The sequence below is a fragment of the Schistocerca serialis genome, chromosome 1 (assembly GCF_023864345.2).
Source record: "Schistocerca serialis cubense isolate TAMUIC-IGC-003099 chromosome 1, iqSchSeri2.2, whole genome shotgun sequence".
Lineage (NCBI taxonomy): Eukaryota > Metazoa > Arthropoda > Insecta > Orthoptera > Acrididae > Schistocerca > Schistocerca serialis.
Genome location: NC_064638.1, coordinates 844,859,201 through 844,883,565, shown reverse-complemented (window position 1 = coordinate 844,883,565; position 24,365 = coordinate 844,859,201). Strand labels below are relative to the sequence as shown.

Here is a 24,365-nt window from a genome sequence, read left to right as displayed (position 1 = left end):
CGCATGTATCCCGTGCCACCCAACGTGCTCTAGAAGGTGTACGTCAACTACCCTGACCAGCAAGATCTCCGGATCTGTCCCCCATTGAGCATGTTTGGGACTGGATGAAGCGTCGTCTCACGCGGTCTGCACGTCCAGCACGAACGCTGGTCCATCTGAGGCGCCAGGTGGAAATGGCATGGCAAGCCGTTCCACAGGACTACATCCAGCATCTCTACGATCGTCTCCATGGGAGAATAGCAGCCTGCATTGCTGCGAAAGGTGGATATACACTGTACTAGTGCCGACATTGTGCATGCTCTGTTGCCTGTGTCTATGTGCCTGTGGTTCTGTCAGTGTGATCATGTGATGTATCTGACCCCAGGAATGTGTCAATAAAGTTTCCCCTTCCTGGGACAATGAATTCACGGTGTTCTTATTTCAATTTCCAGGAGTGTAGATGGGACCCTCTTCTTCAATCAAGGTCTGACCTCACATTCATTCCATCCTTACCGGTGACAGACACTGACTCATCACAGTGGCCGATTCTGGCTCATTCGACATCCATCCAGCCTCTTGCACTAATCTCCTCCAATGGAAATATAATGGCTATTATCGCCACTTTCTGGAATTGCAGTCTGTTCTTTCTCTCTACTCTGTAGCTTGTGTTGTACTGCAAGAATATCGTTTTTTTTGGTTTCCAAGCTCTCTGCCAGATCTGGGTCAGCCTTTGTGAGCCTCCAGTGGAGTCTGTACGTTTGTCCCCCTGGACATTGTTAGTTCCTGTGTTTCTCTTGATACTGCGCTTGAAGCAGTGGCCATTTGGATCCATTTAGACTCACCAATAACACTATGAAATTTATATCTCCCCCCAAGACAAGCCTTCCATCCATACTGCTCTTCTTGCACCCCTTCGACAACTCACTCTCTTTTTCCTTCTCCTTAGGAACTTTGATGCCCATTACCCTCTGTGGGCCTGCTGGCACAGCTTGATCTCTGCTTCCTCGGCAATAGAGCCCCACACATTTTAGTGTGGCGCAAGGCACTTTCACGACCATTGATCATTCCGTTGTAGCCCTGGAATTCTCCCCTCTGTTCAATGGGGAATTCATGAGGATTTGTGTGATAGCGATCATTTTTTCTGATCGTCTTATTTCTCCGCAATCACTCACCTGAATGCTCTCCCAGCTGGGTCTCTAGTAATGTACACTGGGATGCCTTTGCCGCAGCTGCCGTCCCAACTGCTCGACCATGTGGCTGCACTGATGAGTCTGTACAGAGTTTGATCAACATCATCCTTTCAACAGCTGCTTTGGCGATTCCTTCTTCCTTGGGTTCTCCCTGGTGGAAGACTGCCTCTCGGTAGAACCCCGAAATTCCTGTGGCTCTTCAATCCCGCCATAGTGCCCTCCAATACGTCAAATGGCATCCATCTCTCGACCACCTCTTGGCCTTTAAATGGCTTTGTGCCCATGCTCATTATTAAAAGCCGGAAATGGATTTGTTGGGAATGATACGTCGGTGCCAGATGGCCGCATACTCCGTCTTCACAGGTATGGGCAAAGGTCAGGCGCTTTTTTGGCCACTGTCCTCCTACAGATGTCCTGGAAATTTCCCTGAATGGTATTAGTCTCGCGAGTCCAGACTCTATGCCTGAGCATTCCGCTCAGGCCTCGGCGTCGCTCTACTCTCCACCGTCTGGATCGAATTCCTTTATGTTTTGTTCTCCACCACTCAGATCCCATTTACCGAGTGAGATTTCGCCAACGTCCTTGCTCTCTACGTGGCTCCTGGACCAGACTGGGTGCATAACCAATGTTTCGACAGTTACGACTGTTAAACAACGTCATATACTAGCCGTTTTTAACCGTCTTGGAGCAAGAGCGAATTCCATTCCGAATGGCGAGGAAGTGTATTTATTCCAGTTCTGAGATCGGGTAAATCGTCTCTTCAGATAGACAGATATTGTCTAGTCAGTTTAATCAACGTCCTCTGCAAGTTACGTGAACATATTGTGTGTCAAAGGCTGGATCCTTGAATCCAGGAACCTTTGGCTTCGACTCAGGATAGTTTTCGCCAAGGCCGCTCTACTGCAGATAATTTAGTGCATCTAGAATCTAAAATCGAAACGGATTTTGCCTTGCGTGAGCACCTTGTTGCAGTTTTCTTCGATTTGCATGAAGCGTATGACACCGCATTGCGCAGCCACATTCTTGCCATCTTACATGAGTGGGGCCTTCGAGGCCCACTCACGATCCAAAACTTTCTTTCATATCACACTTTACAGTTAAGGTCAGTAACTTCTGTAGCACCCCCTGTATGCAGGAGAATGGGATTACGCTGTGATCCTCTCTTTTTAGTGGCTATCAACGGTCTGGTGGGTCCTATGGTTTCCTCCTCTTTGCGCGATTTTTGCATTTATGTTTCTTCATCCACAATTAGCGTTGCCGAAAGCAGACTGCAGGAAGCAATATACTGAGCACAATCTTTGGCTTTCACTCATGGCTTCCATTCCTCAGCTGCCAAGATCTGCTTTATGCACTCTATCGTCGCCGTACAGTCCATCCCCATTCGGATCTATACCTTGGCGGTCAGTCCGCCAATGAGATGGACTCTCATCGTTTTTTGGGACTGTCTAAAGTGGACAGGTTGGTCGCGCCAGAATGCTCTATGATGCCCAAGCGACAGAAACTGTGGCGGGGACTGCTCTGCTCTGTTACAGCTCTACATAGCACTGGTCCAGTCCAGTCTAGACTATAGGAGTCTCGCATACAGCTGAGCATTACTTTAGACGTTACAGACGATTGACCCGATATGCCACTGTGGGGTGTGACTGTCAGTTAGTGCCGTTTGGACTAATTCCATAAGAAGCCTCCTACAAGAGTCAAGGATTTCACCTTTGCGGGTTCTGCGGCAACATCAGTTGATTGCTTACAAACTACGCACCTGCTGCTCCGTGGAGCATCCAAACCACCACATGGAGATACAAAATCTGTAAGCTGTAGAAAACAGACTCCACCTTTGAGCAGCATTCTCTGAAAACAAGACACAGGTTCACAGAATATGTAGAAATACTGCGAATTATCACTGCTTGAAATACTAGAGATACCTATGATTACTGGAGATCAAGAGGCGCTGCGAGATCCATCCTGAACTGCCACTGAATGCGCACACAGACTTCAGCTACTGCTTCCTGATAGCTCTATATCTGACCGATGTTTTTCCGTGTAAATATATTTCAACAAGTACGAACACTCAAATAAACAAAATATGAAGAAAAATTAAAATTTTTCGTTTATGGTGCCGGAAGGAACGAAGATTAAGCTTTAACAATCCATCGGTGACGAGGTCATTACAGACGGCGGTGGAGTTTTTTTAAGGAATGAACCCAGGGGCAGAATCAGGTCTTTGCTGCAGTTTGAAACGCAGGATTGCTACCACAGCCTGACACATCAGGAGTGGATAATCGTGATTTCATTTGTATGGTAGACGTTTCTCTCAACTAAGGGTTCTAGGAGCTGCTAAGGTCGCAGGTTCGAATCCTGCCTCGGGCATGGATGTGTGTGATAGTTAGGTTTAAGTAGTTCTAAATCAAGGGGACTGATGATCTCAGATGTTAAGTCCCATAGTGCTTAGAGCCATTTGAACCATTTTCTCAACTAAGAAATCGAATCACTATTCTCGGGAATAAAGCGCAAAATGCCTCTATCCAGCGAATCTCTCTGTAGGGCAGTGCGCCACACTAAACTGAGACTCATTTTCATAAACACTATGTGATCAAAAGAATTCGGACACCAGGCTGAAAATGATTTCAAGTTCGTGGCGCCCTCCATCGGTGATACTGTAATTCTGTATGGTGTTGGCCAACCCTTAGCCTTGGTGGCAGCTTCCACTCCCGCTGGCGTACGCTCAATAAGGTACTGCAAGGTTTCTTAGGAAATGGCACATCATTCCTCACCGAGTACTGCACTGAAGAGATATATCGATGTCGGTCGGTGAGGCCTGGCACTAAGTCGGCATTCCAAAACATCGCAAAGGTGTTCTATAGGATTCAGGTCAGGAATCTACGCAGGCCAGTCCATTACAGGGTATTATTGTCGTGTAACCACTCCGCCACAGACCGTCCGTTACGAACAGGTGCTCGATTGTGTTGAAAGTTGCAATCGCCATCCACGAATTGCTTTTCAACAGTGGGAAGCAAGAAGGTGCTTAAAACATCAATGTAGGCCTCTACTGTGACGAGGCATCGTTTGGCATTTACCGGCGTGATGTGTGGCTTGTGAGCAACCGCTCGACCATGAAATCCAAGTTTTCTCACCTCCCGCCTAACTGTCATAGTAGTCATAGAACTTACAGTGGATCCTGACGCTGTTTGGAATTCCTGTACGATGGTCTGGATAGATGTCTATTACATATTACGACCTTCTTCCAACTGCCGGCGGTTTCTGTCAGTCAACAGACGAGGTCGGCCTGTACGCTTTTGTGCTGTACGTGTCCCTTCACGTTTCCATTCCACTATCAAATCGGAAACAGTGGACCTAGGGACGTTTAGGAGTGTGGAAATCTCGCGTACAGACGTATGGCACAAGTGACACTCAATCACCTGACCACGTTCGAAGTCCGTGAGTTCCGCAGAGTGCCCCATTCTGCTTCCTCAAGATGTCTAATGACTACTGAGGTGGCTGATATGGAGTACCTAGAAGTAGGTGGCAGCACAATGCACCTAATCTGAAAAAAGTTATGTTCTTGAGGGTGTCTGGATATTTTTGATCATATAGTGTACGTTAAACGTACAATCCCAATGCATCTTGGCACTCAAAAACAGCGATTCCATCTCGCATTTGGATTTTGCTGCCTTAGGCATGTTAGTGATACGGTATATTGGCGACTGTTACCGAAACTTTGTATAACATATGAAGATCGTAACAAAACTGACCACCAAAATACTGTCAGAATTTGCAGGCAAGATAGACATTTCAGTCGGCCCATGTCAAGAAGCGTCTAGTGTTACTACTGTAAATATAAAATGAAAGGCATTCTGTTTTCTATATTCTAAGTGAGTCACCATCATCTAGTACATTCCACTTAAAATCATTACAGATTTTTAGCACCGAAATTGCTGATTAAGCCACATACAGCCTCTTCAGTTTTCTGCATAGGAAACTGTATCTAACCTTAGTTATAAGGTACCAACAGATGTACGAGGGCTGTTCAGAAAGAAAGCGGTCGCGAAATGCAAAGCACAGTGATAATCAAAAATTTTTTATTCGCAACAGTTAGCCACACCTTCCAACTACCTCTCTAAATAGTCACCGTTCCGACTTAGACATTTGTCGTCGTTTTGTACAAACTTTCTAGTACCCTCGTCACAGAAAGCTTTCCACCAATTCTCTACGCTGGTCTGTCTTTCGTCGTTGTCTTCATAGCCAGCGGTTCATGTGAGTAGAGATGAACATCGTAGGGAGCCAATTAAGGGCTGTGTTAAGGGTGATCCAACAGACGCTGCAGGAGTCTCTTCATTTCCCCTGAAGAATGCGGCTGAAAATTGTCTTGAAGAACGAAATGCATGACATTTATGTTATGTGGGCTGCATAGCTTCAGGCGAAATCTCTAACCAGTTCCACATACTTGGTGGGAGGCAGTGTTGCTTTAGGCATTTGTAGATGATCAGTTTGCGCCTTGAACGGAAAAGAGCGACGTGAAGCGATCGAGAGGCACATTAAAGACACTACCCAACAGATCTGCGCAAAGTTCCATCGGATTTCCACAGTGGTTTCCATTTCGCTCCTGATCGGACCTTACTTTCCGAATACGCCTCGTGAAAGAACTAACCATACTGCTTCATCGTTCTTAGAACTATAGTGACGGTGAGTTAGTTGCGCTACCTTACATTGTCAGTGATTCACCCAGTAACTTCAAATTTTTACAGGAACGTTGATACAGTCACATAAAAAAATTACATCGTAATATCTTAGTACTTGCACTAGGTTTTCTTTCAGCATAACTAAAAAAATCGCACATGGTCAAAACCTGTAATCGTATTGATAATGATGTATTTCTGTTGATCGTTATAAAATAAAATAGTTCTAAAATTAATGTAGCCTTGTTCTGTGGGAAAATTAATTTTTGTGTGTTGGTAGACTGATTCGCAGAAAAAGTGTAACATAACTCTACCAAACATGCAGCGTGCTCACACGAAGGTTAATGTAATATGTTGTGTGACAACCATATCGTCGAGTCACAAGCTAGGTGCAGTAGTTCATGGAATATTTGTTCATCGTCTTAGGATCTGGTTTACCATTGATATGTATCAAACGAAGAATCTACAGAAGCTTGCAACAGGTCCTCCGGCCGTGTTTCAGAACTGGGAAGTGATGAACACCGCGGTGCTGACCGGCCACCAGGTGTCACAAGCCATGAAGGTGTTCATCGTGAGCCAGGCGGGCAAGGTGGCTGACGTCACGCTGCAGTCCGCCTGCCACTCCGAAGACGAGAGCGTGCTCAAGGTAAAGCGGCTGCCTGATGCTCGTTTGTGAATGTTTTTGTAAATTTATGTTTGTGTAATTCATATATTTAACCTGGGAAATATTTTTTCAGTTTTCTAGAACACTGTGCTGTACCACGTTTTGGAGTGATTTTAAACCCGAGCACTGCTTTCTGTACCCCGTATCGAAGATTTATTTCTGGTTTACGTTAAATGTATTCGCAATTGTGAATGTGGACAACCATCAGCTGTAGAACTGAATGATGAGAATATTTGTGTCAGATCGGGCTCCAACACGGATTTCTCGCTTATGGTGAAACGTCGGCTTACCATTTGACACTGCAATATCGTATTTATCTGCCGATACCGGGAAAGTACAAATTCTGACCTGTACGACGGGAATACACATAAGGGATGTACGAGTACACGCTATAAACGCATTGTTGAAGATATATGAAAGTTTTGGGCTGGCCGTGAGTCGTGTACAGATAGCCAGATGGTAAGGGGACCGCTCACGATGAGCGGGAAAACCGGATTTGAGTCCCGGTCAGACACAAATTTTCTTTGTCGTCGTTCCATTCTACAGCTGATGGTTGTCCACATTCACAATTGAGAATATATTTAATATATTTCATAATGGTTTGTAGCCGCCGCAATGCCTGCACGTATGTCTAAAGGAAGTCGTAATTTCGAATAACACAAACACTGGAATATCGTATTGTTTCTGGTTGTCCAGCATTGACCATGGAAAAAGATCAATTGTAATTTCACGGACTTGTTCGCATTTACAACTGGGACGACACGACAGCGGTCACGAAGATTTCTGTAGCATATTCCGCGACTAGCGCTAGACCAGTGGCACGACTCAGATGTCATACCGAAAACGAGTCGAGGCGTTTTTACTCTGAAACTCGTTACAACAGCTGGATATTACGAACAAGGGGCACAGGTATCAGTAGTCGTTCTCGTATTGACCCAAACAGTTGTCTCACATAGCATACTGCCGAGAAAACGGATCCAGGTGAACGGCAAACCCTAAGCCGTGCTAAGAGTCTGATGTCTTCCCAGAGGAATTGCTAGCAAAATGCAGAGAGCTACGATATTCTCGCGGAATTTCCAATCATAGCCACGACAGTGTGAGTTCAGTGGTTCGGTCTAGACACTGCAACAGCTGCTTAGTGAGCATTATGTGTGCACTGTCATTGTTTGTGGCTAACATTGAAGTTACCGTCCGATGATGTCCCGCATGTGTTCGATTGGAGACAGATCAGGTGATTGAGCAGGCCAAGGCAACATGTCGACACTCTGTAGAGCATGTTGTGTTATAACTGCGGTATGTGGACGAGCGTTAGCCTGTTGGAAAACAGTGTGAAATGCTGTTCATGGATGGCACTGCAACTGGTCGAATCACCAAATTGACTTACAAATTTACAGCCAAGGTGCTGAGATGACCACAAGAGTGCTCCTGCTGTCATACGAAATCGCACTCCAGGTGTAGGTCCAGTGTGTCTAGCATGCAGACAGTTTGGGCACAGGTTCTCAATTGGCCTCCTTCTAGCCAACACATGGCCATCATTGGTGCCGAGGCAGATCCAACTTTCATCACGAAACACAATAGAGCTCCACTCACTCGCTTGACAACACAGAGGACTCAAATGGCGATAGTTTGCGGTCAGTGGGGAATGAGCGACAGGGGACGGGTGGCTCGGAGCTGTCCTATAAGTAACCGATCTGTAACAGTTCGTTGTGACACTGTGGTGCCAACTACTGCTGAAATCGCTGCTGCAAGTGTAGTACAATGCTCTAAAGCCTAACGCCGAACACACTGGCCTTCCGTCTCGATAGTGCCACGTGGTCTTCCGAAGCCCGTTCTCGTGAACACTGCCGCCAGCCATCATGTACAATAGCTAGGTTCCTGTCAAGTATTACTGCATTATCTCCGGAATGAACATGCAGCTTCTCGTAGTCCCATTATAGCACCTCGTTAAAACTCAGTAAGGTGTTGATAAAGGCGACTGTCGCCTTAAAGCATTCTTGACTAACATAAACTCACAACGTACAATCTCATAGGTAACTAAAGCTCACGACCGTTACAACGTAGTCCCGCGTCCGGCCATCCTGATTTAGGTTTTCCGTGATTTCCATAAATCGCTCCAGGCAAATGGCGGGATGGTTCCTTTGAAAGAGCACGTCCGACTTCCTTCCCCGTCCTTCCCTAATCCGATGAGACTGGGTACCTCGCAGTTTAGTCTCTTCCCCCAAACAACCCAACTCGTTACAGCGTATATTTAAAGCAAACCTAATTGCGTCTTCATAGTTGTGCCACTGGCGCCACTGTTATGCGACGGGAGGAAAATTTGAGTTGACATCGTCTTTAAGACGTAGAAACACGACTACTAACTTACGTTTATTTCGCGCAACTCCTTCTTGGTGCTGCGGTATTTTTTCCGTTATAGTACACATGAAGATTCCAAGTGCAATCGAAATTAGTCTTAACGTAAAAAGAAATGTGTAACTCAAACGGAAAAATGGACGATAAAAAAACAGTTTTAAACAGATATTTCAGTGACGTGGTGTGTTGGACATGGAAGTGCTGCTCTAGAATGCCTGTCTTGCGCATTCTGTGAGCGACTGTTGGTTTTCATGACATCGCGGTCGTATGCCAGTTAATAATCATCTGCCCACCGGAGTGACAGAAGCTGGCCATTCCCTTTATTAACCAGTAAACTGTTGAGGTTTCATGTGCAGTCGTTTTGTCTTTAACAATAGCTCAGCAACAGTTACTACATTTACACGAACCATTAAAAACTTAGTTCGATGAAAAGAGTAGCTCGTCTGAACCTATTATATTAACCCTGTTGCGCACAGGTTGAGTGGTGTCCAGAGAAAGGACTTGGTGTGTGTGGGGTGATTGTCTTGCAGGTATGTTTCAGGATAGGCCCCCCGGCTTCCACGAGCATTTCACCGAAGTCATCAGATCTGCAAGGAATGCAACTGCTCGTTACTGTGTTGCTGATTGTGGCACATTAGAATGAGACACAGGTGAGGTGCTGGCTCATCAGCGAGTGACCGCCTGCCGCAGGTGTCCAGCTCGTGCAGCTCTGTGTACGTCGACGGCTCCGAGATCCGCGGCTCGTCCAACGCCTCGGTGGTGGTCAAGTACGGCACGTACACGGGGCTGGCGCGCTTCACCGTCTGGATGCCGGAGTTCCCGCTCGAGGTCAGCGTCGCGGACTTCCGCCTCAGCCAGGTCAAGGGTTGGCGCGTGCCCGACGAGCACTCCGGGTGAGCAGAGCCCTGCAAAGTGCTGCCTACGTGACTGCTACTCCCTTACACCTGTTAATATTAATCCGAGTTTTACTATTAAGGGACGTCTGTCGGCTCGAAAGGGAATCTGTATTTAACCATTTGTACAGAGACCCATCTCACGTTTCTTAACAACCTGTGACGACGTGTGATTCTGTTGCTCTTGGTTTGTACACAATTGGACTTGCAGTCTCGTCGGGGGAGGTGGGGAGGGGGGTTATCATGCCAGTCAATCACTTATCTCAGCTAGTAGTTGATGTGTTTAGTATTCTCGTACGTATCAAGCAAAAATGAACAAAACCGTTAATGTTTGGATCGTTTTAAATATTGTGAAGCCCGAAGTAAAGGCGTTATCCAATGGGAGACGGTGCAGGATAGGACGATGACACTTTCGCAGTGTTTTTTGTGGGTCTGATTCATCAGAAACGTGAATATTCATTTGACTGACCAACTGAAGGTACACTGGATAGTAAATTGGATGAAGAAAACGACTTTATAGACGGTAACACGACTTGTAATTGTACCGCTAGTGCTAGTGCCGGAAATAGTACTCCTCAAAGAGAAGCTATGACTATGAACCTTCACCTATAAGGGAATCCAATACCGTTAATATTATTAACAAAATTTTCAGGAGAACATCTTGAAGATATTTGTGATGATGATCATACACATCCACGTAAAGTTACGGCCTACAACTCATTATAAATGAGACATCCATCTATAAGAAACACATCGAACATCAAAGTAATACTTGATTATGTGGAGAAAAAAAAAGACTTAATGAACGTCCATTTCGGGGAAACAAGGCAGTCAAAGAACTGGTCATAAAACCAACACGGACTGTCCCAATTGGACACAGCAAGGAATGAAGGAGAATGTGCCACCTGAAATCTTTGGCAATGCAAAAAGCATGGGAAATTGGCCACACGAAGTTTAAGTGCTGTACAGCTTTCATAGCACGTCTCATGAAAGAACACAGAAAGTGCCATTGACAGATCACTGCTTTCATAACAGCCAGAGATGTAAAAGAAGATCAAGATATTCACCAGTCTGTGGCCTGTTTTGTCAAAGAAATGAACCAGAAAACTGCCAGTTCACAAATACTACCACACTGTATTTGGCCACTGATCAAAGTGGATTTAATTATAAACTGACTTCTGGTACGACACTATCTAAAAAGGCGGAAAAATCAACAGTCCTCTTGATCAAATCAGATAGGATATAACTCAGAGTTGTACAACAGATGTCCGACTTTCAAGGAGTGCACACCTAATAAAAAAATTTTATGTTTATCTTCAAGAAAAATCTTCAGCCCGAAAGTTGAAAAGGCTACTGAAACAGTCTTCCATCAAACCTATATTTGGAGGTTATCACAAGTAAGAAAGTGTCAAAAGATCAATTAAAATACCTATTTCATAAATTTTGTTAATTAAATTGTCGCAGATAACCAGAAATGTATACTACTTGATGATTCCTGGAGTACTCACAAGGACACAACAATAATAAATCATTCATTTGCGGGTAAAGACGGTGAATTCATTATCACTCCGTGAAACACAACAAATACTTAATTCATTTGGACGTGTATTTGGCAATATGTAAATGCAATATATGGAAGAAGAATAACAGGCTCTCTAAGACTCTTCGCAGTGAGTTCGAAACTAAATTAGGAAACAGAAATTTCATAAGGAAAATGCATTCTATTATTCATAACCAGATGTTTGCTCATATGTGTCAGCCTAGCCTCAGTATTCCTGGCAAGCGGCCGAGTAAAATACACCCATACATATTGCTGAATTCAAGAATGTGGATCAATTGGCACTTGATCGTGCTGCTCAAAAATGTGATTTTGAGGATTGTCCAGATATAGCTTTCACCAAATGTTCCTATTATGATCCTGCATATTCATTAAGGCATTTTGTTGGGGAAGCGTCACGTTCATTTCTGAAGTCCAATAACGGGCAAATTAAAAGTAACACAATCGAATACTGTCACCATCCTAATCACAGTGGTATGTAAAACTTCTAAACGCAACTGGATCACTGAATTCCTGTTCGAGCCGAGAGACTTCCCTTATAAGTGTGACAAGACTGCTTCGTCCATCTATGTCAACTTCCTGTTCAACTCTGCCGAACACCTTCGAGTATCCTACAGACCAGCGTCTCTAAACTCTATGCCAATGTTACCAATCCGCTTCACTCCCTTCCATCTCACAACCACCAACACATTTATAATGCTTATATCCTTCAAATTCTCTTCAAATACGACGTAAACGGTCTTGATACTTATCCTTCCTAATTTATGCCAGGAGGCTGCAAAAATTAAGTTACATATTATTATGGCAGGTCAAGCAACTTTCATCGAATGCTGACATTTTATTTCAAATTGACACATTTTTCAACATAGTCACCAACTATCTGTAAACAACGGTCGGAACATTCCACCAATCATTCAGTTACTCGACGATATAACTCCTTTCCTTAGTCTCGAAGTCATTCGCGAAATGCTGGGTGAACATCCACATCGCCGGAAAATGTACAATGGCAGCCAATCATTTCCTCGATTGCCTGGATATTGTCGTCTGTGGTCGATGTCATGATCTTCCTTGCCCATCAGTAGCACCAATGTGTTTACGGCCTTGATCAAATTCCTAGCACCATTTCATTACAGCTGCAGGCGACATTGCATTTGATCCAAATACCGCGGAATTTCACGGTGAATCTGTGTGCAACTTAGAGATCTTGATTATACGAATTCGTGGTGTCTGTACTTTCGGACATGTCCAAAATAACAGACACCTCCCATTCATATAGTCGATTCGCCTCGATGTGCAATGAATCAACAATCTTCATTGCCAGGCGCACATTTACATTCGATCTCCAGCGGGAATCTAAAAGTAGCGAGCGTGAAGGACATGGACGGGGTCAGTGGATAGGTGGAGCTGGGTGGGAGTGTGAGTCGGCCGGAAAGCGTGCCAAAATAGTCAGCGCATTTATGTTAAACATTGAGTCCGGATGGCGCAGTGATTAAGACGACTGCCTCGTAAGTAGGAGATCCCGGGATCAAATCCCGGTCCGGCACACATTTTCACTTTTTCCCGCTGACTGCGCATGAAGTCCCGATGCAACTGATACCTTTAGTTCCTTCCCTTTCCATTCTCCCCTCTCAACCCTCAGTTTACACAATTAAACGTTTTGCCCCGCAGTAATAACACTTCTACATTGTCGGTTTTACCGCCATAATTGGATTCTACATTTACAGTTTCCACAAATTGAGTACGCCAACGACACATCTTCCCAAGTCCGAAGAAGTGTCCATCTCCTCCTTCACAGGCAAACAATGTACAATACGGCAATTAGCATGAATAAATAATATTAAGACGAGACAAAAGAGCCTCATCCCCTGTAGTCATTTCATTCCACACAAATATAATGAGGCAAGAGGAAGAAATTATTAGGCCTGGCTTATTTTTAACATTGTTAGTTACAGGCCTACCTTCAACAATTCTCTTTAATATACCTGCATAAGGCTTCCACCTACACCCCTCGAATTTCTCAAACAAAATAACAGAGTGAGTAGAGGAATTGTATCCGCCAAACCCAAACTCTGAACAATATGGCACATAAACCTCTTTTTTACGGCCTAAGATCTTCTCAATCAAAGTAGACTTCCCTATCATTGTGTCACCAAACAAATACAATTGCGGCTTCCTTACCTTCGAAGACTGAAAGGACGCTTTTTACCAAGCTAAGACTTCTTTAGCCAACCCGGAATACAACAAATCACAATGCGATAACTCGCGACTTTCCTTGTGATTCTGTTGAAACGCTTCCCAATATTCTTCGATAAACTTTGCACGAAACCAATGACTAACAAAAAACGTATCAGTACGCTTCCAGTTGCAGCGCAATTTCACTCCCCCCTGTACCGCAGCAGGACTGTGTCTGCAGTACATTCAGAACATGTTCTCTCTTATAACTGCATAGGCTTCCGAGGCCAGAGTCAGTTGACATAAAAGTTTTCTGAGTATGGTACTTCAATGTAAAAAACTATAGTGGAGAAAACCAACGTCTAGGCTACGGCTGCAGTGGCCTGCTTCTTCGTTTCCTCTGTTGACAAAGTGCCACTCTTGTTCCGCAATGGTCTTAGCATGGGACGACGCGTTTAACTTACTTTTTGATGTCCCCTTGCATATTAGCCTACGCCAGAGCAATGCTATCCCAGTTTTCGCAATGTTCCTCTTGTTTCTTTCCTCTGCATAGTCGTGACCTAATCAGCGTTTACTTACTGTTACTCCCATCTGCCACATTTTTGTAGATACAAAACTTCCCTATTATGCAATTAGACCTCAACGTACCTGCTCCATTGTTGTTCTACATTTTCGCACTGCCATCTATTTTGTCTCTCGAAAATGTACAGATCGATTCAGCGCTGGTGTTACAAACTTTCAGGTATCCGTTTGAGGTAAGGGACTCTGGTCCGGAAACGACTGAGTCGGAAGTTATAAGCTAAAATAGTTCTGATATCTCTGACAGTGAACCTGTTCTACTGAAAGCTCTTTGCTTTCCATGTTTTGGGACCAGGTAGTATGAATTAAAATTGCCTTGGCCGGCCAGTGTGGCCGAGCGGTTCTACGGTCGCAGGTTCGAATCCTGCCACGGGCATGGATGTGTGTGATGTCCTTAGGCTAGTTAGGTTTAAGTAGTTCTAAGTTCTAGGGGACTGATGACCTCAGATGTTAAGTCCCATAGTGCTCAGAGCCATTTGAAATTGCCTTGTAAACATGGGCTTTAAAATACATACTTTAAGAGCTATGAGCACTTCTTCATCTTTGCTACTTGAAACATCTCTCTTCAGCTGAAAAGTTACTCATATCTCTTAAGATATGTATTTTAGACCTCACGTTTACTAGACAGGCTCAAAATGATACATTTACCATTCTCCATCGTCCCTGAAAGTTTGTAACATCATCACAGCATTGCCTGTACCTTTTCCAGTGAGAATTGTTCCATCTCGTCTATCATCAGCATGTTTTAAAATGATAATAATAATAATTTCGTGTGGCTCAGTGCCTAGTTCAACTCTTTCAATTGGACTCAACATGGACTATTGGCGTAAACATATCCAAGGGGGAAAGGGGAACTTAATTTTTACGTGGAAACCGAACAATGTGTCGTTCCTGGTGACTACTCACAACGTAGAGATGAAGGCTGAATTACACGTAGACGGAAAATTTCCGTGGACCAACTTTTCTGGCTTGGATTCGATCCTGCGATCTTTTGGTTTCCTGGGAGGCACTTTTCCGCTAAACAACCAGGACTGACATAAAAAAGATTTGCCGTATAATATTAGTACGACTTACTTAATAATTTTTAATATTGTTAAAGAATAATCTTAATGAAACATGTCCATTTTTTTGTGCAAAAATTCCTAATGCCTCAGGCTGTTCATTCGATCCACGATAAAAAGAAGAAGCAAAATATCTCAACATATTAACATGAAGATGTCTGCAAGATAACGTATTTAGCTTCCTAACAATATAAAACTGAGTGAAAAATTAAAAAAGTCTTCATCGAGTCGATTCACAACGTTGAACACAATACCTTGCTAGCCTCAGTTTGTATAGTATTTTAAAGAAAACCCGTGTGTAAATTTCGGTGCACCATTACTAGTGGTAACTTTCGAGTAAGGTAAGTTTTAGTTATGTATCCCAAGTAAGTTTTAGTTATGTATCCCAAGCACTCTCGTGCAGTAAAGTGATTATAATCTTATGGAATAAAAGAATTATCCAGAGCTCAAACTTTATTTCCAGCCATTCAAACATCCACACAAATCGCTACTTTTAAGACTATTGTTTCGCAAGACATCCTTCAGCACTTTTTTAGACTACATTAGACACAAACAAAACGGCCTATTATGTGATCAGTCTGCGAAATTCAGAACACGACGTAAAATATAGACACTGCGGGACCAAATATCAAAACATTTTCGCAGTATAGCGAAACAGTGTACAAAATCCAGCACTTACGTAGGAATACGTAATTTCAGTTGAATTTCAGCGAAGAGTCGATAAGTGGAAAACGAAACAGATGAATATATCATACTCTTCATGTGAGTCAATCTCTTTTCAACGCCCTCTTAGAGGCTATGTTCTGATATTTATTGACCAAAACTCCAACAACATTTCAGTAAGAAATGTAAAACATTTCTTCCTAACTGGTTTCATTTGGTTTTGAACAGGTCAATATCGCCACTACGCTAGTCTCAAAGACTCTTCTTTAATTTGCTTCCCGCATGAGAGTCATGAGAGTGGTATACATAGTACAAATCAAGAAAAATTGATAAAATTCGAGTAACATTTTAAACATAATTGCTAAACGGCTTGTTCCTGTATTAAACTTTGCATTTTTTTCTTGTGTAATACAGTGACAAAAAACTTTACTTTTGTAACAACATGCTAGATAGATGGTATAACTTGTTGCAGTATAATTTTATAGAGACAGAAAAGTTACAGTAACATCTAGAGACTGCAATCGCCTGTATCTCATTATCAACCACACATGGAAACGTTAAAGCTCCAATTTGCATGCTTCAGAATAACTGTCAGTATCCAGTTTGTGTAACGCGAGTTAACAGCATCAGCAGCTATGTCCACCGGACACTGGGCATCAGGTATCAACAGCCAAACAAGAGCATGACGAGACGAATAGTTTCGTATTCATAGTTGTTACAGTTTTTTCAGCCTGAGTGCATTCTAGAGTTACAGAATATAAAGTATCGGAATTCTTCGTGTGTTATTGTATTTCATTTCGTGCTTTTCACAAATGTCCGTGTTTTGTGTTACAGTAGAGGTGGCAACAAGCTGAAGAAACGCGAGGCCGCCGACGTGCCGCGGTGGGGCAAGGACCCCAGCTTCCAGGACATGATGGAGCACGACCAGAAGCCCAGCTGCCGACTGCGCTTCCAGCAGAGTCCCGTCGAGGTGAGCAGGCGCCGCCACTGGTTGTCTTACAGGTCCTCGGTCATAATGTCAGTAACGGATCAGCTAAAAATAGAAAGCAGTTCATTTAGGTTTTTATTACAATAAATTCAAAGATTCGCTAGTGATTGTAAAACGAGAAACATTTAGGAGCAATGGTCTAAAATACACGTCGCGATAAGAAGACATGTAGAACAGCGGGACTATAATAAGTTATTTAAGTGGCAGAGATGGCGTGCACATAGGCCCAACATCGCCATCTTTTGTATGAGGGGACATGTCAGTATTACGCAATTGCTCATTCGGTGCGGAGCCGTTATACGAAGTGGGAACTTGTAACCAAGAGCCACTATATCTCGCCGACATCGCAAAGTGGAATATCGGCGTGTGGGTGCGTCCCAACGGGGCAGAATGATTGGTCTCTGGGTGGCGGATCTGTTGTTTCGTGGCATTGTGGCTCGTATAAAATCAAATAGCTCCGAGCAATATGGGACTTAACATCTGAGGTCATCAGTCCCCTAGAACTTAGAATCACTTAAACCTAGCTGACCTAAGGACATCACACACATCCATGCCATAGGCAGGATTCGAACCTGCGACCGTAGCGTTCGCGCGGTTCCAGACTGAAGCGCCTAGAACCGCTCGGGCCACGCTGGCCGGCGTGGCTCGTACAGGGCACGCTGCTTCAACGGTGAGGCGTATGTGGAACCAGTGGAGAGAAGAAGGTTGTACACAGTGCCGACAGCGTACTGAACGACACAATGTTACCACCGCGCGACATAACCGCCATTTGTGTGCTTGGCCGTTTCGGACAGAACAACTTCGCCCACAATGTTGGCGCGACGCTGGAACACTTCAGTAGGTGTGGAAATGTCTGCGTCAACGGATCGATGCTGTTTTGTACGGGCTGGACTGGTGGCACGATTGGCATTACACCAATTTCCATTTATTAGAACCCACCAACTCTGCAGCCTGCACGTGAACGCCGAAAGCATACTGAGTGGCAAAATGTAGTTTTTGGGCGAGTCCAGCTTCAACTTGCCCTACAGTGATGGCCGTATACGCGTGCGCTGGCACCGTGGTGAACGCAATCGGGCGGCGTAGGAGACAAAGGCCGAGTATGATAGTTTGGGGCCAAATTGGCTACGGCACTCGAACTCGCCTTTTGCGTCTTTAGACAACCTGAACAGCTACCGCTACATCAGGGAGGTCTTACAGCCCCAGATACTGCCGCTCCTGGATGCCATATTTCAGCAAGACAACACATGGCCGCGAGTGGGCGAGGAATGGTAAGCCTTCTCCGAAGAATGATGGGTGCCACAGCTTGCTGACATGCCCCTTCGCCTGATATGTCATCCATCGAACATGTCTTGGGATATGGTCGGCCGGCACCTCGTTCGTTCAGGTGCTCCTGCAGCCACAGTTAATGCTTCGTGGCCCTGTCTACAAACCACGTGGTAAAGCATAGCAGCGTATTCATTGATTCCGTGCGTGACGTGTAGCGGCTGTGATTGCAGCACGTGTTGGCGCTACTCTCTACTGAATTTCATCAGTTATAGTACATGTACGGTACGGTAATGCCAATCATTTGTGTAGTGTCATGTCCCTAAGCGGTGGAATAAATTTCATTGTGGTCCCATTTCTCGGTCTTCGAATTTCACATTTTCCAAACTCTAGTGTAGATACGCGATATTCAATTGACTTGTTTGACCCTGAGAAAATGCGAGGTTAAAAGCATAACGTTCACGTGGAGTGTCTCGTTCGCAACGAAACTCTAATCAAGTGTAAATTTCCATTTGGGAGAAGTTGTTGTTTGTAACTTAATGAACAGGGAAAAATATATAAATCAACAACGATACTACCTAAGGAACGGTCCCAGCATTTGCTAAGAAGGAGAAAATATTTTAACTGTCTTGTATAACTTAATTGGTATTTAAATTTGGCTGTTACAGAATGGGGTTTAACTGTCTTAAGTAACGGAACAACGCAGAGAAACCAAAAATTATGTTCAATATTGATACTTCGGAGACTGTCACGTAGGCTACGTTTTGCGAGAATTAGTTATTGAAAAATACAGAAGTAACCTACCGTTTCTTTAAATTACTAGCAATAGTTCGTTTTTTGGGTGGGATCCACCTGCAACAAACGCAATTTTTATTATTTTTATCCATACTTGTTTCGTTGAAATTGCAGCATCATCATTGAGTTCTTAATTTAATTTCTATTAAATAACAGAAACACTGATCTTTAGAATTTGTACCTAAGGAAATTTGAGTTTTTAAGAAAGGATTAACGAATCTGGAAAACGGACTAGCTTTCTCATGTGTACCTTGTTACATGCTGCGGTTTTTGTGGTGTTCTGTATTTGACGTTACTGTTTCTTCCTTTTTTTCCCACAGATTGTCATCCGCAACCAAGGTGAACTTAATGTACAAAATTTACGAACGGTAATCTTATGGTTAACGTTGTTTTATTCTGAGTATAAGACTGTTTGTGTGTATGTATGTATGTTTGTGAGATTAATTAGAACACAAACACACATAAAAACATTTAGACATGAGTACATGTAATAATAGATTTATTTCCCGATGTTTGACACACAATAATCGTTTTAGAAGTCGATATCCTTTATTTTCGGTTCATAGATGTACCAGAAATAATGTACTTTTAAATAACTGCGTTTGGTTGATGTGAACTTGAAGTCACGAGAATCTGTATTTGCTAAAGCACTAAAAGAAAGGAAAAAAATCGTGCTGAAATGTATTTGCGTCTAGTTTCCTCTCAGTGGTGGGTTTGATTGCAACATTTGTACCGTTTTACACAAACCACAGTTCAGTTGGTAGTGCAACAGAATTAATTCCAAATTAACATCAATGAGGGCCGCCGGTCAGTGTGTCTAACCGCTGCAGATGCCGCATAAATCGTTTTAATGGAGAATACTGAATATTCAGCATGTTCACAATCCGCATCGGGCAATCAGTGCAGAACGTCATTTGAAGAGGTCTAATGCAGTGTCGTGGTGGTCGTAAACAAGCGTAATTCCAAGCCGACAGCATGTTTAGAGTTATTTGTACCGCTTTGTTGGTTTACAAGCTACACAGCAAATGGTCGTTTCTGTATGACAGTTTTTGATGGATGCTTCAGTGGTGGTTCTTATGCAGCACCGCAAACAATAAAAGCGCTGTACGTGTCTTTCAGTTTTTTCTTTTATTTTTCCCTTTTCCTGTATTAGTACCAACCAAGACACGTTATGTCATTTAGTGCAGATCAAGCGTATTTCTTTAATCACCTTGTTTGTGATGGCTGTCTTTGGCTATCCAATTCGAGCAACGTGAACTCTTCGACAAATTATTTCTTACAAACTGAGACTGCACCACCGTCGGAAGCGGACTGAAATGGAGTGAGCGTGTGGCTTTTTCAGTCCTACATTAAATTGGTTAGTTTCTTCTGAGCGCGTTAACATACAATTATAAGGGAGAAGTTGTTGTTTGTTGTGGTCTTCAGTCCTGAGACAGGTTTGATGCAGCTCTCCATGCTACCCTATTTTGTGCAAGCTTTTTCATCTCCCAGTACTTACTGCAACCTATATCCTTTTGAATCTGCTTAGTGTATTCATCTCTCGGTTTCCCTCAAGACTTTTGCCCTTCACGCTGCCCTCCAATGCTAAATTGGTGATCCCTTGATGCCTCAGAACATGTCCTACCAACCGATCACTTCTTCTAGTCAAGTTGTGCCACAAACTCCTCTTCTCCCCAATTCTATTCAATACCTCCTCATTAGTTATGTGATCTATCCATCTAATCTTCAGCATTCTTCTGTAGCATCACATTTCGAAAGCTTCTATTCTCTTCTTGTCCAAACTATTTATTGCTCATGTTTCACTTCCATACATGGCTACACTCCATACAAATACTTTCAGAAACGACTTCCTGACACTTAAATCTATACTCGATGTTAACAAATTTCTCTTCTTCAGAAACGCTTTCCTTGCCATTGCCGGTCTACGTTTTATATCTTCTCTACTTCGACTATCATCAGTTATTTTGCTCCCCAAACAGCAAAACTCCTTTACTATATTAAGTGTCTCATTTCCTAATCTAATTCCCTCAGCATCACCCGACTAAATTCGACTACATACCATTATCCTCGTTTTGCTTTTGTTGATGTTCATCTTATATCCTCCTTTCAAGACACTGTCCATTCCGTTCTGCTGCTCTTCCAAGTCTTTTGCTGTCTCTGACAGAATTATGATGTCATCGGCGAACCTCCAAGTTTTTATTTCTTCTTCATGGATTTTAATACCTATTCCGAATTTTTCTTTCGTTTCCTTTACTGCTTGCTCAGTATACCGATTGAATAACATCGGGGAGAGACTACAACCCTGTCTCACTCCCTTCCCAACCACTGCTTCCCTTTCATGCCCCTCGACTCTTATAACTGCCATCTGGTTTTTGTACAAATTGTAAATAGCCTTTCGCTCCCTGGATTTTACCCCTGCCACCTTTAGAATTTGAAAGAGAGTATTCCAGTCAACATTGTCAAAAGCTTTCTCTAAGTCTACAAATGCTAGAAACGTAGGTTTGCCTTTCCTTAATCTTTCCTCTAAGATAAGTCGTAAGGTCAGTATTGCCTCACGTGTTCCAATATTTCTACGGAATCCAAACTGATCTTCCCCGAGGTCGGCTTGTAGCAATTTTTCCATTCGTCTGTAAAGAATTCGTGTTAGTATTTTGCAGCTGTGACTTATTAAAGTGATAGTTCGGTAATTTTCGCTTCTGTCAACACATGCTTTCTTTGGGATTGGAATTATTATATTCTTCTTGAAGTCTGAGGGTATTTCACCTGTCTCATACATCTTGCTCACCAGATGGTAGAGTTTTTCCAGGACTGGTTCTCCCAAGGCCGTCAGTGGTTCTAAAGGAATGTTGTCCACTCCCGGGGCCTTGTTTCGACTCAGGTCTGTCAAACTCTTCAGCAGTATCGTATCTCCCATTTCATCTTCATCTACATCGTCTTCCATTTCCATAAGATTGTCCTCAAGTACATCACCCTTGTATAGACCTTCTATATACTCCTTCCACCTTTCTGCTTTCCCTTCTTTGCTTAGAACTGGGTTTCCATTTGAGCTCTTGATATTCATACAAGTCGTTCTCTTTTCTCCAAAGGTCTCTTTAATTTTCCTGTAGGCAGTACCTATCTTACCACTAGTGAAATAAGCCTCTACATCCTTACGTTTGTCCTCTAGCCATCCCTGCTTAGCAATTTTATACTTCATGTCGATCTCATTTTTGAGACGTTTGTATTCCTTTTTGCCTGCTTCATTTACCGAATTTTTATATTTTCTCCTTCCATCAATTAAATTCAATATTTCTTATGTTACCCAAGGATTTCTACTAGCCCCCGTCTTTTTACCCACTTGATCCTCTGCTGCCTTCACTACTTCATCCCTCAGAGCTACCCATTCTTCTTCTACTGTACATCTTTCCCCCATTCCCTTATGCTCTCCCTGAAACTCTCTACAACCTCTGGTTTTTTCTGTTTATCCAGGTCCCACCTCCTTAAAATCCCACTTTTTTGCAGTTTCTTCAGTTTTAATCTACAGTCCACATCTGCCCCTGGAAATATCTTACAATTTAAAACCTGGTTCCTAAATCTCTTTCTTACCATTACATAATCTATCTGATACCTTCTAGTATATCCAGGATTCTTCCATGTACATAACCTTCTTTCATGATTCTTGAACCAAGTGTTAGCTATGATTAAGTTATGCTCTGTGCAAAACTCTACTAGGCGGCTTCCTCTTTAATTTCTTACCCCCAATCCATACTCATCTACTACGTTTCCTTCTCTCCCTTTTCCTACTACCGAATTCCAGTCACCCATGGCTATTAAATTTTCGTCTCGCTTCACTATCTGAATAATTTCTTTTATTTCATCATATAGTTGGCATATAAACTTCTACTACTGTAGTAGTCGTGGGCTTCGTGTCTATCTTGGCCACAATTATGCGTCCACTATGCTGTTTGTAGTAGCTTACCCGCACTCTTATTTTTTTGTTCATTATTAAACCTACTCCTGCATTACCCCTATTTGATTTTGTATTTATAACCCTGTATTCACGTGACCAAAAGTTTTGTTCCTCCTGCCACCGAAGTTCACTAATTCCCACTATATCTAACTTTAACCTATCCCTTCCGTAGAACGCCAGTATTCTTTCTCCTGATAATGACGTCCTCCTGAGTAGTCCCCGCCCATAGATCTGAATGGGGGACTATTTTACCTCCGGAATATTTTACCCAAGAGGACGCCATCATCATTTAACCATACAGTAAAGCTGCATGCCCTCGGGAAAAATTACGGCTGTAGCTTCCCCTTACTTTCAGCCGTTCGCAGTACCAGCACAGCAAAGCTGTTTTGGTTAGTGTTACAAGGCCAGATCAGTCAGTCATCCAGACTATTGCCCCTGCAACTACTGAAAAGGCTGCTGCCCCTCTTCAGGAACCACACGTTTGTCTGGCCTCTCAACAGATACCCCTCCGTTGTCGTTGCACCTACGGTGCGGCCATCTGTATCGCTGAGGCACGCAAGCCTCCCCACCAACGACAAGGTCCATGGTTCATGGAAAAGTTGTTTTCCTTATTTTTCGGTTCCTTACAGCTGTTGTTCATCGCAGCCGTACGCAGACATGCCGTTTTATGCAGCTGAAAGTATACTCTGATTATAATATGTTTTGGGTTGATGAAAAACGTGCTTGTTAAAGAAGTTTCTATTGCATTTGTCTTCTTTTTTCATTTCCAACGAAAACAGTATGGCTATGGATGCTACCACAGGAATGTAAGCTTAGATTGCCCTTTTCCCTTTCGAACTGTCAGTTGATTCGGTAACACCATCTCTCAGTACATTTTCGTGAAGAAACGAAGCGTCGTAAATCGAATTTCATTTTACTCTACACTACACTGTACGTCCCCCTTGAAGTATTGGATAAGCATATTATGAGGCCAGACGAAGGACACAATAATTCAAATAGGGCCGTGATTAATAACTCAAAATGGTCTCCATCTGTCAACTCTCCATGTGACAACTTGTTTACTATTAATTCACGAAACAGGCAGAGCTGCTACTGGAACTCGCTCAGTTATACAGGGTGGTCCATTGATAGTGACCGGGCCAAATATCTCAAGAAATAAGATTCAAACGAAAAAACTACAAAGAACTAAACTCGTCTAGATTGAAAGGGGAAACCAGATGGCGCTATGATTGGCCCGCTATCCGGCGAACGGTCCGGACACTTGGATGATGTCGTCCAGGACACCGAGCAGCATACATAGCACACGCCCGTTGGACATTTTGATCACAATAGCCATACATCAACACGATATCGACCTTTTCTGCAATTGGTAAACGGTCCATTTTAACGCGGGTAATGTATCACGAAGCAAATACCGTCCGCACTGGCGGAATGTTAGGTGATACCACGTACTTATGCGTTTGTGACTATTACAGCGCCATCTATCACAAAGCGAAAAGAGTGGTCCAATTAAAACGTTCATATTTCCTTACGTACTACACGAATATGTAATAAAATTGGGGGTTCCTATTTAGAAAAACGCAGTTGAT

The 24,365-nt window shown here is 43.3% G+C and overlaps 1 protein-coding gene across 1 annotated transcript in view; it reads left to right on the top strand.

Moving 5' to 3' along the window:
- Positions 1–24,365, top strand: part of LOC126439376 (transmembrane protein 132E) — a 242,407-nt gene that overhangs the window by 157,331 nt on the left and 60,711 nt on the right. The window contains exons 7-9 of the mRNA XM_050090568.1: positions 6,342–6,485; positions 9,546–9,748; positions 16,616–16,751. Of these exons, the coding sequence (XP_049946525.1) occupies positions 6,342–6,485; positions 9,546–9,748; positions 16,616–16,751 (483 nt within the window). The remainder of the gene's footprint in view (positions 1–6,341; positions 6,486–9,545; positions 9,749–16,615; positions 16,752–24,365) is intronic.